This window comes from Prunus mume, linkage group LG4 (genome assembly GCF_029339155.1).
Source record: "Prunus mume cultivar Tortuosa linkage group LG4, ASM2933915v1, whole genome shotgun sequence".
Taxonomy (NCBI): Eukaryota; Viridiplantae; Streptophyta; class Magnoliopsida; order Rosales; family Rosaceae; genus Prunus; species Prunus mume.
In genome coordinates, this window is record NC_142701.1 from 16,045,639 (window position 1) to 16,061,421 (window position 15,783).

A 15,783-nucleotide genomic window follows, 5' to 3' on the forward strand; every position below is an offset into this window, starting at 1 on the left:
ACGTTCAGTTCCTCCAAGGTAAATACCTCTTCACTTCCAGAATTCACGCTATGTGCTTCTTGTCTTGGGAAAATCATCTGTGTCTGTCTTGATTCCGGAACCATATGAAAAAATGGGAGAGGGGTGTTACGGCTATGCCTGCTCTCTAACATTCGACTGCGCTCGAGCTGCCTGCTTGTCAAATCACAGATTCCAGGCTGGCTTTGGCTCATTAGAGATCTCGTATCCACCCCCTCACTTGTTGTGTGAGGCCCACGCTATTCTTCCCCTTTCCCACGGCGTTGTCCGACTGTGGCAGCTCTCCTTCTTACTCCAGATGTGTTGGTTGGTGGCTTAGAATCATAAAATTCTCTAATAATTTTGGCCCTGGTCCAATTTTCATAGGTCGTTTCATTTGCAGATGGTTCCTCGAAAGGGCAAGCATCCATAGAATGTCCGATTCGGCCGCATCGGTAGCATAAATCAGCAAGCCTCTCGTACTGGTACTCAACCCAAGTCTCCGTGCCGTCAGCCCTGGGCAGCCAGAAACCGGCAAGAAGTGGCAGGTTGGTATCTACCCCAATTCTAATTCGTAGGAAACCTCTCTGCTTTCCTGGGTCTTCGAAATCAATCACCTCCCCAGCTTTGCGCCCCAATTTGATCACATTCTCCTCTTGGCATAGGTTCAACGGGATTCCACGGATCTGGATCCAGTGCGGAATGATGTCCACCTCAACTTCCTCTATGGCAAGATTTGGAGGCCATCTCTTCACAGAGAAACAACATTTCATAATGGACTGGGGTCCATTGTCAATAATCTTGCTGGCCATTTCTTCATCTATAACGGTGATGGAGAAAAGGTTCTCCCTAACCCATACTATCTTAGCTTCCTCATAGTCTTTCCAGGCTGCTTTCAAAATGCTCTTTATTGCCCCGTTGTTTGGTAGTTTCTGGGAAATCACAGCGCCAACAAGTTTCGGCCCCTCTTCAAAATTAGTTATTCACAGCACCTCCTCCAAGTGCTCACTGAGTTCGTCTGGCGTGGGTCTGGTCCGTACACTCCTTTGGCTACTTCTTTTGATCTCGCTCATTGTTGGTGTGGGGTTACTTTCTGGATAGACTATGGATTTTTGAAATGGTTTGGGGTGGGGTAGATGGTGTTCGTGTGGCTGTTTTAGTAATGGGTAAGGTTGCAAACTAGTATAGTGAGGATGTTTGTGGTGGTATATGTGCTTCAGCTTGATGTGGTGCAGATGCTTATGATTCTTGAAGGTGTGATGAAAGTAAATGGCTATAGCCGTTATATATAGTATTGAGGAGATCTGGTTGTTGGGGAATTCATGGTGCGTATCTTTTCTTCTTAAATTTGTTTGTCGTAGATTGTTGGTGTTCATCCCTATAGGGGTAGCCCGAAGCCAAAATGGGGCGCAAGATTTTGAGCAAAGGAGAAAATAAGGGAGGAATTACTATGGCAGAAAAATCTGATGCAAATCAGCTCGTCTCAGTCACCAGATTTCCAGAGTTGCATTGAATGTTTGTTGGTTGGTGGGGAATAAAAGCGGTGGTCGGTGTTTATAAGAAAGAATGAGAACTGAGGCAAAAAGATCTAATGCAAAACAGCTCGTCTCAGTCACCAGATTTCCAGAGTTGCCTTGAATGTTTGTTGGTTGGTGGGGAACAAAAACGGTGGTTGGTGTTTAGAAGAAAGAATGAGAGGAGCGGAGGCCTAAATAGTAATAGAGGATCACTCAGTTGGAATAAATGCTAAAGCAAAAGGGGAGTCAGACCCAAAAACCAGTCATAGTCGCCGGATTACTTCCAATTTCGCAATGAATGTTTGATTGATGGTAGGATTAAAGGCGAGAATCACCAGTAAAAAGTACGGTGAAGGAAAACTCCCACCAGGGGGAGAGGAGCTCTCAAGCAGAGGGAGAGAAATTTTTTTTCTTGTTCCAATGTGTTATATATGATGAACTTCTGCTATTTTTTTCATTTAAAAAGTTGCATGTACTCCGTCCGTCGTATGTGATCCTTTTACAACATATAACAATATTTCAGACGTTAAATACTATTTGCAATATAGGAATTTTTTTTTTAGTACTTCGCAATGTAAGAAATTAGACTATAAATATTACATTGTAATAAAATTTTAATTGAGTTGAGACATTGCAATTTTGATGACCCATTGAACAAGGCTTATGTTTGAGGTCGACTTGAACATTTGATATGCATCTATTGGCATAACTATAATAAACTATTTATTTTGTATTTGTATAATTATAGTTATACTCATGAACACGTGTCAAGAATTAGAATAGTGGTAATGGTACATAGCAGAGCCACTAGGACCAGTGTGGTCCAGGGCCCTCACTCAAGTTTTTTTATATATTAAAAGTAATATCTGTTATGTATTTCTATATGTATATTATTTCAAATACTTTACGTTTTGATATGTACACGTGTGTTGTGGCGGAACTATTAAGGCACAATGAGGTGCTTCAAATTGCCCATTTGCTCAGTTAGTGGTGGTGTACTCCAAGTGTATAGATTACCTTATTTCCGTCCTTTTACTTTAATTTATTTTTATATTACTCCATTTACTTAAGTTTACAATGTAAATAAAGAAGTACCCCTTATTTGGATTCAAATAAAAACACTAGAAAATCAAATTCTCACCAAATCAAAATATATAAAATCGGTTTTAGTGCAAAATACAATTTAGGCTAAAAATGATGGCTCATTAAGTCAATATATACTTTATACTAAAATCTCATAAAATCAAGTTTTCTTATTTGATGTGTAAGGAATAAAAGCCGCCAAAAATTATCCTAAGAAAATGATTATGTTGACAAACTATTTTTCATACTTAGTCAATATTTTTATATAAAACATTTTTTCATGTATGATATGAATGCATGAAGGGACCTAAGGTTTTTTTTAGTTTGTGAAATTTTGATTTTTTTCTTTCTATTGGGTTTAATAGGGGAAAATGCTTTAAAGATATTTGCTAAATCGCTACTCTTTGTCTATCTCTTACAATTTTTCTTGCTTAAAATGTATTTGTCTATCTCTTTGTCGAGGACAATTATGATTGCAACCAATAAGTAATAAATTCTTGACATATGTGATATATATATATATATACTATTTTTCGTATGTATTGTGAGTTCGAACTTTTAATTTTTTATAATTTGTAAGAGCACACACGTGAAATCACACTTCGCCACTGATGATACGTATTGAGTTAAAGTTAGCAAAAATTTTGTATTTGTGTAACTATAGTTATAACCATGGACTGAAGTGTTGAGAATGATGACACCCCTAAGCTTCTCGAAATCACAAACTCTACCCACCCCCATCTTCCAGAAGCAGACACTTGCACGGTCTTGCTTCATTCAATCATGGAGTCTGTCACAGCCACCGGCTTGCCCAAAACCCCAACGCTATTTTCGAAGATTCCAGCCACGTCCCACCAATACCCACAATCTGTATTTGTAAAACGGCACCGGTTAACCTCTCAAGGATCGATCTTTGTGAAAACCACCATTAGAGCTTCGAACCCGAGCGCTGCGGCTGAGTCTTCTTCACCTGGACTCTACTCCGCCAAGAAGTACGAGCTCACCGTTCCTAACGTCGACTTGGTTCTTGAGGACGTCCGCCCCTATCTAATCGCTGATGGCGGTAACGTCGACGTTGTGTCCGTTGAGGACGGCGTCGTTTCACTCAAGCTCCAAGGTGGGTTTGGCTAATCTCTTTTTTCTGTCTCTTTTTTTCATTTGAAATATGATTTCTTTTTTCTGTCAGGAATTTTGGGTTTTGTGAATTTGAATGATTTACTCATTGTCAACATATAATTTGATTGTGAAACAATGGCAATTAGTTGGAATCAATGTTTTGTTTTGCAATTAGGCAATTGAAATTCCATTTTCTTGAAGAATTGAGATGATAAACAGGGGCTTGTGGGAGCTGCCCTAGCTCAACCACCACCATGAAAATGGGAATTGAAAGAGTGCTTAAAGAGAAGTTTGGAGATGCGCTCAAGGATATTCAACAAGTCTATGATGAAGAAAACAAAGAGACCACTGTTGAGGTGAGTGTTTGATGGATTGAATTTGCATAATCTTAATTTTGATACTCGAAAACGAATGCATGTAATAACGATAAAATGGAGCCAATGACCACATTTTCGGAGAAGCTCGTGAGTTCAAATCTCATGGACGATAGATGTTGAGTAAACGGAAAATGGTAAAATGGTTTATGAGAGCTAAAGTGCTCAAACAATTCATTCAGCATTCATCATGCATGGTGCCAGCCAAGTTTTGACTATTGATGGTGTGCCAAAATTTGGAAATGCAGGCAGTGAATGGCCATCTTGACATATTGAGACCAGCCATAAAGAACTTTGGTGGAAGTGTGGAAGTGTTATCTGTTGAAGGTGGGGATTGCCATGTAAACTATGTGGGGCCTGACTCCATTGGATCAGGAATCAAAGCAGCCATTAAGGAGAAGTTCCCAGATATTGTCAACGTTGTGTTCACTGGGTAGCTTTCTGAACGGAGATGTTCTCTCTCTGCGTTGTATTTCCTTCTTGTTGCTCATCAAGATTCAACACATTATGCTCAGCTTTTGATGTATAATTGTATAGGACGACTCTAAATCATAATGGATAGTTGCTTGCTCCATCATCTTCGAATTCGTGTATGTTGTTGAATAAGTTTCTGTTTCTTTAGCAAAAATGAATTTTGTGCAATCAGCCGTATCAAATATTCAATTGGTCTGGCACTTAATGAACTCCAACTTTGTTCTTGCAAGTTGTAAATACTTTTGGAGGGATTTTCTATTAACTTGTGCATATTAGTAGAAAATGGAATATTGAAAAAGAAAATATGTACAGAATAATATGTCTGAAACCAAGAATAAGTAGGTGAAAAGCTAAAGGTCGTCTTGAGTTGTCTTCGGATATGAGGAAGTCTTGACCAACGACAGAATATGACTATGCCGACTTGTCCTCTGAATCGGCGACAGCAGTAATCACTGATTTCAGCCAACGTGAAAAATTGATCAAAAACAGAGTGTACACAAAGTAGCAAGCGAGTGTCCAACTAACTAGTCCCTGCAAACAACACCTCAATGTATCAGAAAAGTGACGGTTGGGTTATGCCTCTGCAACTGCAAGTAGAAATTAGAAACCCTTCAGTTGGGTTGGTTTTCAATTACCCACCTGCCCAAATATTTCAACATTTGCTTGTGGATAATACCAAAGGTGGAAAAACCTGAATGTGAGCATCAAAGAGTTCAGTTTTATCAACATATAATATAATATCTGAATAATATCAGGAGAAAGAGGAAGGAAGAAAGAAGAAAACCATTACTTCATTAATGGAATCTCAGCCAGCGGGCAGGCAATTCCGATGATGCTTGCAAGGAGGAAGCCGAACCATGTCCTGTCCACGGAAAACCATATGAACTCTGCCGCTGCAAATAGTACGTAAGCTTCAATATTATCTGCGGTTCCGGCTTTGTAGAGTTCAGCGCTCAACTCTATAAATAGCACAAGTGCTCTGCGTAGAACAACAATGTCCTTTGTTACATTACAGGCAACAACACATGCTCACAACTTAAAAACCACATAATTGCGTTGCAACAATTGAGAAAAATTGAGCTTGAAACACAAAACATATATGCTCACAGAAAAGAAGCAATCGTTTTCTCTTGGTTGGCCTCTGGACTGTTTAAAGGGGCCCTCTCGTTCTCATCCAAGAAGAGTTGAAGCAACCCAACAGTGCAGTAGAACAGACCCAGCAAAACAGGAACCTAACAACATTAGATGGAATCAATCAACAGCTATATTCACTAATTTTTCAGAGAAAAAATTCCCAAAATGAGAGAAATTATTGAGTTTACCCAAATGTTTGTGTGAAGAGGACCAATATTGATAGACCCGTTTTGGTATGCCACAAGCTCTACCCTTGAATGGAGTCCATCGATCAAAGGACCCAAGAAAAAACCTGACCCGAAAAGTGCAAATGAGATGGAAGGCCAAGTGGTTCCGAGGCTGCTTCTTCTGGTTGTGTTTTGATTTCTCAGATTGCAGGAAGGCCTGATAGTAGCAGGTAAAACATGTTTGCACTCGGCATTGTTATTGTTAGGGAAATTGTGAAGAACGCAGGAGGAGCCCGTGACAATAAGGGCTTGCATCTAGGAATCAGAAACCACCACAAACAATAATTTCTTTTTCTCTTTTCTTCTTCCTTTTTAGTTGGATTTTAATTCATTTCACCGAAAGGTAAGGTTGTCTGTACATTTTCGACCCTGAAAAAAGGTCGTCTGTACATTATACTTCACTAAATTTTGGACCACAAGGAGCAGTGGATATTTTGTAGGCATTTGTCCCTTTCCTTCCATCATTTCATATGGGAAGTGGGACACCCTGATTTATAGTTAATGGATTTACTTCCAAATAACTGTCACCGACAAAAACAGTAAACTAACTTCTTTTTTTGGGTGAAATAAACTCAAACTTGTTTGGCCAAAGATAAGAACGAGAATCCTATCAAAAAAGATAAGAATGAGAATCTAGTCAATGTACTAGTCGTTTCAATGTAAAACTTCACAGCGGCAACACAGACAATTACCCTCAATGAGCTAAATAGTACTAGTCTAATACTGAAATTTTAATTGAGTACATAATGTATTTACATAAATATAGCATTGTTTAATTAGCATTTCACATAGTTTTAACCTAATCCTATCCTTCAACCATCGCCCCACATCCCAGGGGAGAGACGGTGCAAAACCTTCTGAGATCAGCTGCCCAATGTGATAAGCGCCCATGATTCTGACTATCTATTGTGCAAAATCTGATGTTTCCTCGAGACAGACAGAAATTGGGGCTTCCACTTATGCCAAGCACATCATTCAGTGCCGTTAAAAAAGGATGAGCAACCGCGGAATTACTTACTGGTTAAGTCCATCATAGAGGAATCTGTGAATCTGCATCGCCAATCACTGCTAACTACCAATGGCATTAAAGATAGAATAGAGAACATATTCTCCTATTTTGATTGCTCCTACATTTGAAACTTCAATATAATGGCTTCGTGTCGGACAAGCTGCACCAATTTAAATATGCATTCTGCATTCCGGGTCAACTCAGAGCTGATTTGTTTACTCTGTTCTGGAGCTACAGATCCGATGCCTTTAACTTTCTGGGCCTTTTAGACTGCGCAGGTGATGAAGGAGCTTCTGCCCTGCCAGGGGCCTTGAGAGACACAATAGTAAATAATCTATATCACATTCAATGCATATACATGAATTGGTATGTAAGAGGAAAGGTGGAAAAAAAAATTACAGGAATTGGTATGTACCTTTCGTTTCTGATCTCGTTTAACAACTCTTTCCCCTGACATTCAATGTATATACATGAGTTAAAAAGTACTCGAAATTGACTCAGAACACACAAAAAAAAAAAAAAAAAAATAAAAAAAACGCAGAAAAGCAAATTAATAGGCACACAATGCAGGAATAGATATAATTGCCTATATTATCACCTAATGCATCACCTCCGAAACTCATCGAGTCCGGAACAAATGTGCGATCCTGATCACCACAAATGAATACTTGTTAGTGTCAGAAAAATCTCATTGTTTGAAGTACAGGCCTACCACAAGGGAGAAAACAGACCTTGGGTGTGCCTGGGGTTTCGTACGGACTATCACGATAAGATGAGCCTTCTGCCTCCTTATATTGTAACTGACAACCAAAAGTTTACTTATGTCATATAAATAGATAACTGAAGAAAGATGTACTCTTTAATTTTCAAACTGCAGTTTAACGACCAATGGTTTGCAAGTAAACAAAAATGAAGTTACAACAGACGAATAATGCCACAGTTGCTCAAATTCATTCAAAAGGCAGTACATAAGAGACCATAAAGCAGCTTAATGATGGAAATTAGAAAACAGACCCCAACATTTAGAGATACACCCATATATCAACGATACACATGGAAGGGGATATTGATACACTCTAAATTACAATGAATAAGAACAGTAATTCAAAACGAAAAACAATCATAGCTGAGCAATACCTGTTTCTGAAGATTCAGTAGCGTCAGTATTTCTTTTCTTAATTCAAGATGATGTGAACAAACAGCTTTAGTTGGAACTCTTGGCTTTAAATTAACCTGTAAAGATAAATCCAAACTTTAAACTCTTTTCTTCGCATAAAGACATTCAAATGATTTGATGCTCTGAATATAAATCAGTACATGTCAATATCCATGATTAATGAGAACCAAAAGATCCAGTTGAGCTTAGTTAAGAAACACTTTTGAAAAAAACTAAAAATGAGCAAACAATGATATCTATGCACAAACACCAAAAACCCTATCAAGAACCAAAAGATCCAGTTGAACTTAACTAAGAAACACTAAAAAACACTACTATAAATGAGCAAACAAGGATATCTAACCTTCAAATAAAATTTAATACACTGAGCACAATCACCAAAAACTGCAAAGCATGTCTTCAATGATAATTCTAAAAAAATTTACAACCAAAAGTAATTATCTAGAAATTCATCCAGATTTCTAATAAGGAGCAAGATTTGTGATAGGGACACATTTCACTGAAACTGAATTTACTAGTGATTTAGATCTAGCATGATAAGGTAAGAAAAATTGAAAGCTAATTTTTGAACATCAGGAAACATACATGGTAGCATATAATGAATCTGAAAAACAGCAGCACAAGATAAAAATATACTACCAAGTGGGGCAATGAAATAAGCATCTACATTAAACCATTAGTTCAAGTACTAATACAGACCCCAAGTTCTTGCAAACTTTGCTCAACCCGCTTGATAGTCCGAAGTCCAGCAGATGAGCTTGCGGCTTGGATCATTTGTTCAAGCGCATATGTTCTAAGATACACCCGGAGCTGAAAATTTTCTAAATCAGTCAGACAATACACTCAAGAGTGGATATTGTGCTTGCATATTTCAAAGACTCTATGAAAAATTTATCTAAATAACCATTGGAGTAGTCATATTTTGAAGTGAGTCAAGAAGCAGTTCACAATTTTCCTTTGAGAGAAAATGCTTACAAGCAAAAGACTGAAAAAAGAAAAATTCATGCAGTAACTTTCAAAAGAGCAGGAAGGAGATAGAATGAAATTTGGTAAGTCAGTTAAACATACCATTTTGAGAGAACCTAAAGTAGAGGCATTCTCTGCCATCAAAGTTGAAGGTGCAACTGTTCCAGAGGGGAACTGAGAGTTGGATGAAGGTGATACAGTCTCGCCAGGAACGAGAGCCCTCTCATTATTTTCAAGGCCATCATTCAATGTAACAGGCAACTCCAACTCTTTAGCACTCTGAAAGGCAGAAAAACCAAGTATATCAATATGCACAATACTCAGAGGCATGCAAAATATTGCTCATTCTGATTTTATACCACCAGTAAATTGGCACAATAGGATTTCTATAAGCCTCCCACAAGTTGAAATCCACTAAGAGATATTTTTACGAACTTAAGTAAATAGTACTAAGGATTATTAAATGGATACTGGAAAACCTGTTAAGTTCAAGAAAAAAAATTCAGAAAACAGTGTACAAATCCCATGTGAAAATAAATATCTTGATATCACTTAGAATCTTATTCTATATAACATAAAATGTATCTATCTGTAAAAAGCTTTAAAAATCTTTAAATATGTTAAACAGTTGGCTTACAAATTCCAGCCACAACTCAATCCTTCCATATTAATTAATGTTAACAAATGATAATTATTATTGCTTAGAGAAGCAAATTTTAATTTTACAACATTCATACAAATTTTGCTAGAACTAAACGAAAATTGAAAAAATTTCAATGCAAAATTCAAAAAGAAAAGAGGAAAATCCAAAACCAAAAGAAAAAGGATAGTTATGGTGTAATATGGAGCATGATGCTTTGGAAAAGCACCGTGCTTCATGCTCCCCGCACTCTTGGAGCCTCTAGCAACTACAGTTTCCTAAATGATTATGAACTCACCATAAAATTAAAATAAAGCATACTAGCACATTTAACTGTAAACTTACCCTAGCAACCATGCGTGCCTCAGCTATTCTTTTAGCTTCAGCAAGAACCTAAGAAAATGTAAAATGGATCAAACAAGTTAATGATTATACATCCATTTGAAAAATCAAACTTCAAATTAATGTCAGAGGGCCACAGATAAGATTCAATCACTAAAAGATTCAAAGATGAAATTTAAACCTCAGCATCTTTTCTCTCTTGGTGCTTTGTTTGAGAGAGGACCATGGATAGTGCTCGCTTGCGCTCTCTCTCTTGTGCAACTTTATAAGGTTCCTAAACCAAGAGAAAATAAGAAAAACCCAAAACAGGGCAATAATGTGATGTAACATGTGAAGCATAAACATGCTGGTACTTAAGAAAAACAATGAACTAATAAAAAGGGCAGGCCAGTCAACAAGTCTGCTGCCAACGCGGGGTCTATAGAGGGCAAGGCATACGCAGTCATGACACCGTTCCCGGATAGATTGTTTCCGCAAACCAAAAGGAATGAATATTCACTTAAAATTTCGGTTGATAAAGCTACACACCTTAACAATAGGATGCCCTGAAACATCTGCAGGGGATGCCGCTCTAGCCATTAATATAGCTCGAGATACTACAACAAATAGTGGGGTAATCATCATCATCAAAAACAAGTTCAATAATCTTCCTCAGACAGTGAATCAGTAAAAAATCCAAGCATAGAAAAGCATAATAAGAACATCATGAAAGTGAACCAAACAGTGAGCAATAACATTCTAGTCAAGCAAAAAGACAGACAAATACCACTGTAATAGCGATCCTTCAATTCCTCCACAGTACGAGATGATGGGAACCTGTCTGCTATCACAATGAAGCGGAGATCAAACCGCTGACACATGTCAAACAATTGATCCGTCTCCTCCTTCGTCCAAATCTAATGAAGACAAAATATATTAACAGAGAATGAGGCACTGAAATCATGATGCAATGACGCACAATGAAAAACATTCTCAGAATTAAATTAAATAATTATCCAAACAAAATCTAGATTTGATACCTACAGGATCAGTCAAATACTTCTCATACTCATCATCTGTGTATTTGACAACATCCACGGACTGCACAGAATTTGACAAAAACAAATGATAATTAAAAATAAGCATTCACTTACAGTATGAGACAAAGAAAAATTCTATGTCCTTAAGAAGAGGGACAATCCTTTCCCAGCACAGTTAAGGAGACTTATGCATACCTTGTTATACTTGGCAAAGGAGTAGTCACCTGTAGGTGGGACACCATTTACAACTCTAACCTGCAAAGTACAAGAAAAAAAAGACATATTCAGACCCCAACTGAAAACAAACAAACACGGAGTTTGGAGGCACATTACATAAGGTACAAAAACTTACCCAGTGGTAAAGCTGTAAATTATCTTTCCGAGCAGAACTTGTAAACGGAAGCCACTGCCAAGTGATCTGAAAGCATTATGACAAGAATTCTCATTATTGATTGTGGAAGAGAAGCATAGTATAAAAAATAACACTAAATAAAATCTGAAATCGGCTACACCTACAAGCAATTCAAACCTAACACAGTGATATATTCCATAGTCTCCTGTCTATAAATCCACCATCTTTTACACTTTTGGTGATCCTAAAAATGTGAGTACATAGACTAATGATGAACTAAATAACCTTCTCATCGGTTGGTGGCCGTTTTTTCAGCTGCGATGTTTCCACTGCAGGCATAAGAGGTGGCACGCCACCTATAAGCGCATACACCTACAATTCCACATGCCCGAAACACATTTTCAGTTCAAATTGTAATCATTCAAGACCGCGAACCCAAAGTTTGAGAAAAAAAAAGCATGCATTATGATCGAAATTAGTTAAATTTAAGCGGAATTCGACAAACCCTAAAAACACAACCTACCTCACGCGAAATGCCATCTGGTTTTCGCTGAGATTCCTTCGGGGGCCGAGATTTCTTCTCCTGGGATAAGGGATGCGCGGTTTTGGGCAAGCCCAAAATGTCCTTGGCATCCATTTCGATTTTCCCCAAAAATTAGGGTTTTGTTTTCTTACTTGCCGTGGGACTTGTTCGTGTTCGCCAAGAATGCGAATTCACAGCACATGTGAAACAACTACTGCTTCCTTGATGGAATTTTGGATTCGAAATGCGTGGATATGTAGTTAGGGTTTTGGATTGTTGACGAAAAATGGGTTTGGGGATTGGTAAGTTCGTTGCGTTTTCGAGCGCGAAAGTTTTGACTTAGAAGGAACCTGCGGGGCCTTATTCCTTCCCACACAGGTGACTAACAGCGAGCTTTAGATCTCGGTGTGTCCTTGATGCTTGTGTAACTACCAATTGGATTTTGACTAAGATTGCTTCGGCCCAAGTTGGCTGATCCAGAATGCGGCCCATCTATTTCGGCATTTTTTTCTTTTCTTTTTTCCCTATTCGATACATTAGTATGGTCGAACCAAAGATCTATTCTAATTCTTCACCTTCCCTCGCCATTAGGGGGTTTTGTGTGTGTGTGTATGTGTGAACAAAAGGCCATAGAATTTTATTAAATCAGTAGGAAGAAAGAGTATAAATGACATAGAGTGTAAAGGGAGCGATCCTAATAGCAATATGGCAGATATGGGTAAAAACACCCCAGTGATCCGAGCCATCGGAAAAGCTAAAACGATCTGGAGAGAATAACTATCGAAAATAACTTTTATATAACTCATTTCTACCGTCATAGTTTTCTCGAATCTAGTCCAATGATATCAATGACAAAAATAGCTGCTAAAATCACCTAGGAAACTCAACTATATTTATGAAACACCTAGAACATTTGTCAGCAATCAAATACCACTAGACTTTAAGTGAGTTTTTTCTTTTCTATAGCATTATTAGAGCAAGAGTTAATTGGTGGTTTATTTGGTCTCTTTTAAGATTGAGATATTCTCTCTACATCTAAAAATGTGATCAAAACTCCTAATTGCTCAAGGTGTGGTGGTCATAATGAAAAGGTCCGAATGCTGATGTAGTATATGCTTGTCAACCATCCCAATTATTATTAGGGTTATTTGTAGCAATGGTCCCTCAACTATACTCAGAGTTACATTTTAGTCACTCAACTTAAATATTAGTTACAGAGGTTATTCAATTGGGTGTTGTGTTACACCATTAGTCCATACCGTCAAATCTCTCTAACGGTAAGGACTAATGGTGCAACACAACACCTAATTAAGTGACCTCTATAACAATTTTTTGGAGTTGAGTGACCAAAATGTAACTCCGAGTATAGTTGAGGGATCATTGCTACAAATAATCCTAACTAAAAAGTCACATTTGCCCATCAATAATCAAATAGATGCTTGTCACGTCATCATTTTAAACAGAAAAAATCACAAACTTGACGGTAGGGATTAATTGTGCAACACAACACCCAATTGAGTGACTTCTGCAACTAATATTTAAATTAAGTGACCAAAATGTAATTTCGAATATAGTCAAAAGACCATTGCTACGAATAACCCTTATTGTTATTTCATAATCTGAAAAAGAAGACATGGACGATTAGTAAGTTTGAAAACTAAAGATAAACAAGTAGTAAAATTTGAAGAAGCGAATCTTGGTTCTTTTCTTGTGGCTGATCTTCCAACTTTAATTTATCTATCATTGCTTGTCATTTATCAAGACCAATTACATCATCACTTATTCTTCTTTTTTATATTCATTAATATTATTGCATGTTGGTATTTTTTTACTAATACACTAATCCTCCCAAACGATCCAAGCTCAGCCACTAATTGACACTTATTATGAGATTGTAAGTCCACCAACCATTGCATGTAGTGGAGTGGTTTGCGTCCAAACTTGGACGGGTGCTGTCTAATAATTCTCCCAACAAAGCAAAACTTCTCCAAGCCCCGATGGGTGATGTATATATTATCACAATTGGGTGTTAGTTGAATTGGTTTAGATTTTTTATATGCTCTCAAGTGATTTTGCGTTCAAGTTCCGATGGTATCTGTGTGTGTGTGTGAGTTTCCCCCCTCTCCCTTTGTAACTTCGGCCAAAAAACAAAATAGTGTGAAGTTGTTTTCCTAGCTAACAGCTGGTTTGATAAACCATTGTGTTCTGGTTAAACTGTTGAATTATTATCCTTATTAAGGTGTGTTGAGCACAAATCAACTAATTTCCCATTTGAAATAATGGCTAATTACAGAAAAATGAGGAAAATTTAACGCACCCCAAATATCTTTTCTTATTAGCAAAAAATTATATATAAATCCCCTAACAAAACCTTAATTTTTGTTCTTCAAATTCAGACGAGGAAGAGCTCAACATGTCTTAAATCATACTACACATGGAGCATTTCTCTGGATTGCAAAGGGATCTAACACACATGCCAAAAACCCGTGTATGAGGACAGCAGCAATATTTAGTATTCATGACATAAGCCCAGTCACCCATAGTGCACTGCTAATTAACAAGGCTTAATTATAATTAATTAATTGATACGTACATGAAATGAGAAATATTCCATGGCCATCGATGAAGCCATGAGTGATAAGGACTCAGAGATCACATACATGATTGCCATATGGCGAGCGTGGAAAACTGCAGAACCCACCAGCTTTTGTCACATCTCATATGGAATTTCCTCTGTGTTTCACTCGTATGGAATTTCTTTAATGCCTTTTGTCTGGTCTACATGTTTCGAGCTAGCCGGCCTTGAGCCTTAAATTAAGGGTCGTGCTTCATGGAAAACACAGGCACTGGAGACCGACAAACCCATTTCTATATGTTTTTATCTTCTTAATTTATTGTTACTTTCCTGCTAAACTACTGCTAACGCTTTGTGGATTTTCTGAGACTGTTTCTAGTTCTTTCTCTTTAGTTAAATAATGAACTATCCAGGGTCAATCAAAATATAAATATCACTTTCAAACTGTACTAATCGAATCATTCTGTTAATTGATGATAATTATTAAGATCTAAGCATCAGGTTTAACCAATAAATAAAGAGGTACATGGATATTTTTTAAAATTTTCATTACAAATGATATCAATGTTTACATGAGTGACTAATGTGTCACCACATCACTTATCATGTTGGGTTCGGGGATGAGGATACTCGGTCTGTCTCAAATCGGGTATTTTGAAAAATCAAGAATTCTCGTACCCGCCCTTGTTTTTCCCCCAAAATCTTCCCCTGTTAGAGCCGAGGACCCAACCTGATGAGGATTTTTGCCAATACCAGATCATAAAAGACTCATAGTTAATAGATAATAATTCTATACACAAAATATATCCAATTTAATCCTAACTTTCCCTAGACATCTTTTTCACAACCAAGCCTCTAAAAACCATTCTTGCGCATTCATTCCCAAGTGTGTTTGAGGTTTCTCTATGAGTACGCAATACATTGACAAACATATAGCTATATGTTAGGCTTCCATGTATCCACATGGCTTATTTGCATATCTCCTTTGCACAAAAGGTGTGGGGGCAAATAAAGTCTAAAAGATAGCTTAAACATATATCCAACATGATACAGTTGTATCCCAAAACACCCTTGCAAAATCACATTGAAAGAACACATAAATTTGTGTTTCATCTAAAAGAACACTTAAATTTGTGTTCCATTTGGTGCACCACAAAAAACACATACATTCTCTACTTGCATTCCAATTCTCCATAAGTTATGAAGAACAACCAACGTATTTATGCAACACCACTAAATAAATTGATGTAGAATAGTT

At 37.4% G+C, this 15,783-nt stretch overlaps 3 protein-coding genes and 1 long non-coding RNA gene across 7 annotated transcripts; 2 read left to right on the forward strand and 2 right to left on the reverse strand.

Moving 5' to 3' along the window:
• The first annotated feature begins 50 nt into the window (after positions 1 to 50).
• On the forward strand, positions 51 to 2,045 carry LOC107880959 (uncharacterized). Its single transcript, XR_001677651.2, has 2 exons — positions 51 to 545; positions 663 to 2,045. It is a non-coding gene; the product is annotated as an uncharacterized LOC107880959 (long non-coding RNA).
• Positions 2,046 to 3,281: 1,236 nt separating this feature from the next.
• On the forward strand, positions 3,282 to 4,664 carry NFU1 (NFU domain protein 1). The gene is made up of 3 exons (XM_008229602.3): positions 3,282 to 3,714; positions 3,933 to 4,069; positions 4,336 to 4,664. Exons 1-3 carry the CDS (start codon positions 3,381 to 3,383, stop codon positions 4,522 to 4,524), a joined length of 660 nt encoding a protein of 219 aa, XP_008227824.1. The 5' UTR covers positions 3,282 to 3,380; the 3' UTR covers positions 4,525 to 4,664.
• Positions 4,665 to 4,833: 169 nt separating this feature from the next.
• On the reverse strand, positions 4,834 to 6,378 carry LOC103327294 (insulin-induced protein). Its single transcript, XM_008229603.3, has 5 exons — positions 5,884 to 6,378; positions 5,669 to 5,793; positions 5,352 to 5,540; positions 5,201 to 5,252; positions 4,834 to 5,092 (listed from the first exon to the last, which is right to left on the reverse strand). Exons 1-5 carry the CDS (start codon positions 6,175 to 6,177, stop codon positions 4,973 to 4,975), a joined length of 780 nt encoding a protein of 259 aa, XP_008227825.2. The 5' UTR covers positions 6,178 to 6,378; the 3' UTR covers positions 4,834 to 4,972.
• Positions 6,379 to 6,522: 144 nt separating this feature from the next.
• LOC103327295 (myb-like transcription factor family protein) lies at positions 6,523 to 12,342 on the reverse strand. 4 transcript variants are annotated; one of them, XM_089050111.1, is made up of 16 exons: positions 11,951 to 12,342; positions 11,713 to 11,799; positions 11,428 to 11,493; positions 11,271 to 11,330; positions 11,080 to 11,136; positions 10,823 to 10,952; positions 10,585 to 10,652; positions 10,238 to 10,330; positions 10,060 to 10,107; positions 9,177 to 9,353; positions 8,808 to 8,918; positions 8,069 to 8,164; positions 7,663 to 7,731; positions 7,542 to 7,578; positions 7,347 to 7,381; positions 6,523 to 7,240 (listed from the first exon to the last, which is right to left on the reverse strand). In XM_089050111.1, the coding sequence occupies exons 1-16, from the start codon at positions 12,062 to 12,064 to the stop codon at positions 7,163 to 7,165; spliced, it is 1,326 nt and encodes a 441-aa protein (XP_088906237.1). In that variant the 5' UTR covers positions 12,065 to 12,342; the 3' UTR covers positions 6,523 to 7,162. The 4 variants fall into 4 exon arrangements, with proteins under 4 accessions (XP_088906237.1, XP_088906235.1, XP_088906238.1 ...); XM_089050109.1 differs by having other exon boundaries at positions 7,530 to 7,578; XM_089050112.1 differs by having other exon boundaries at positions 6,611 to 7,265.
• Positions 12,343 to 15,783: the final 3,441 nt, after the last annotated feature.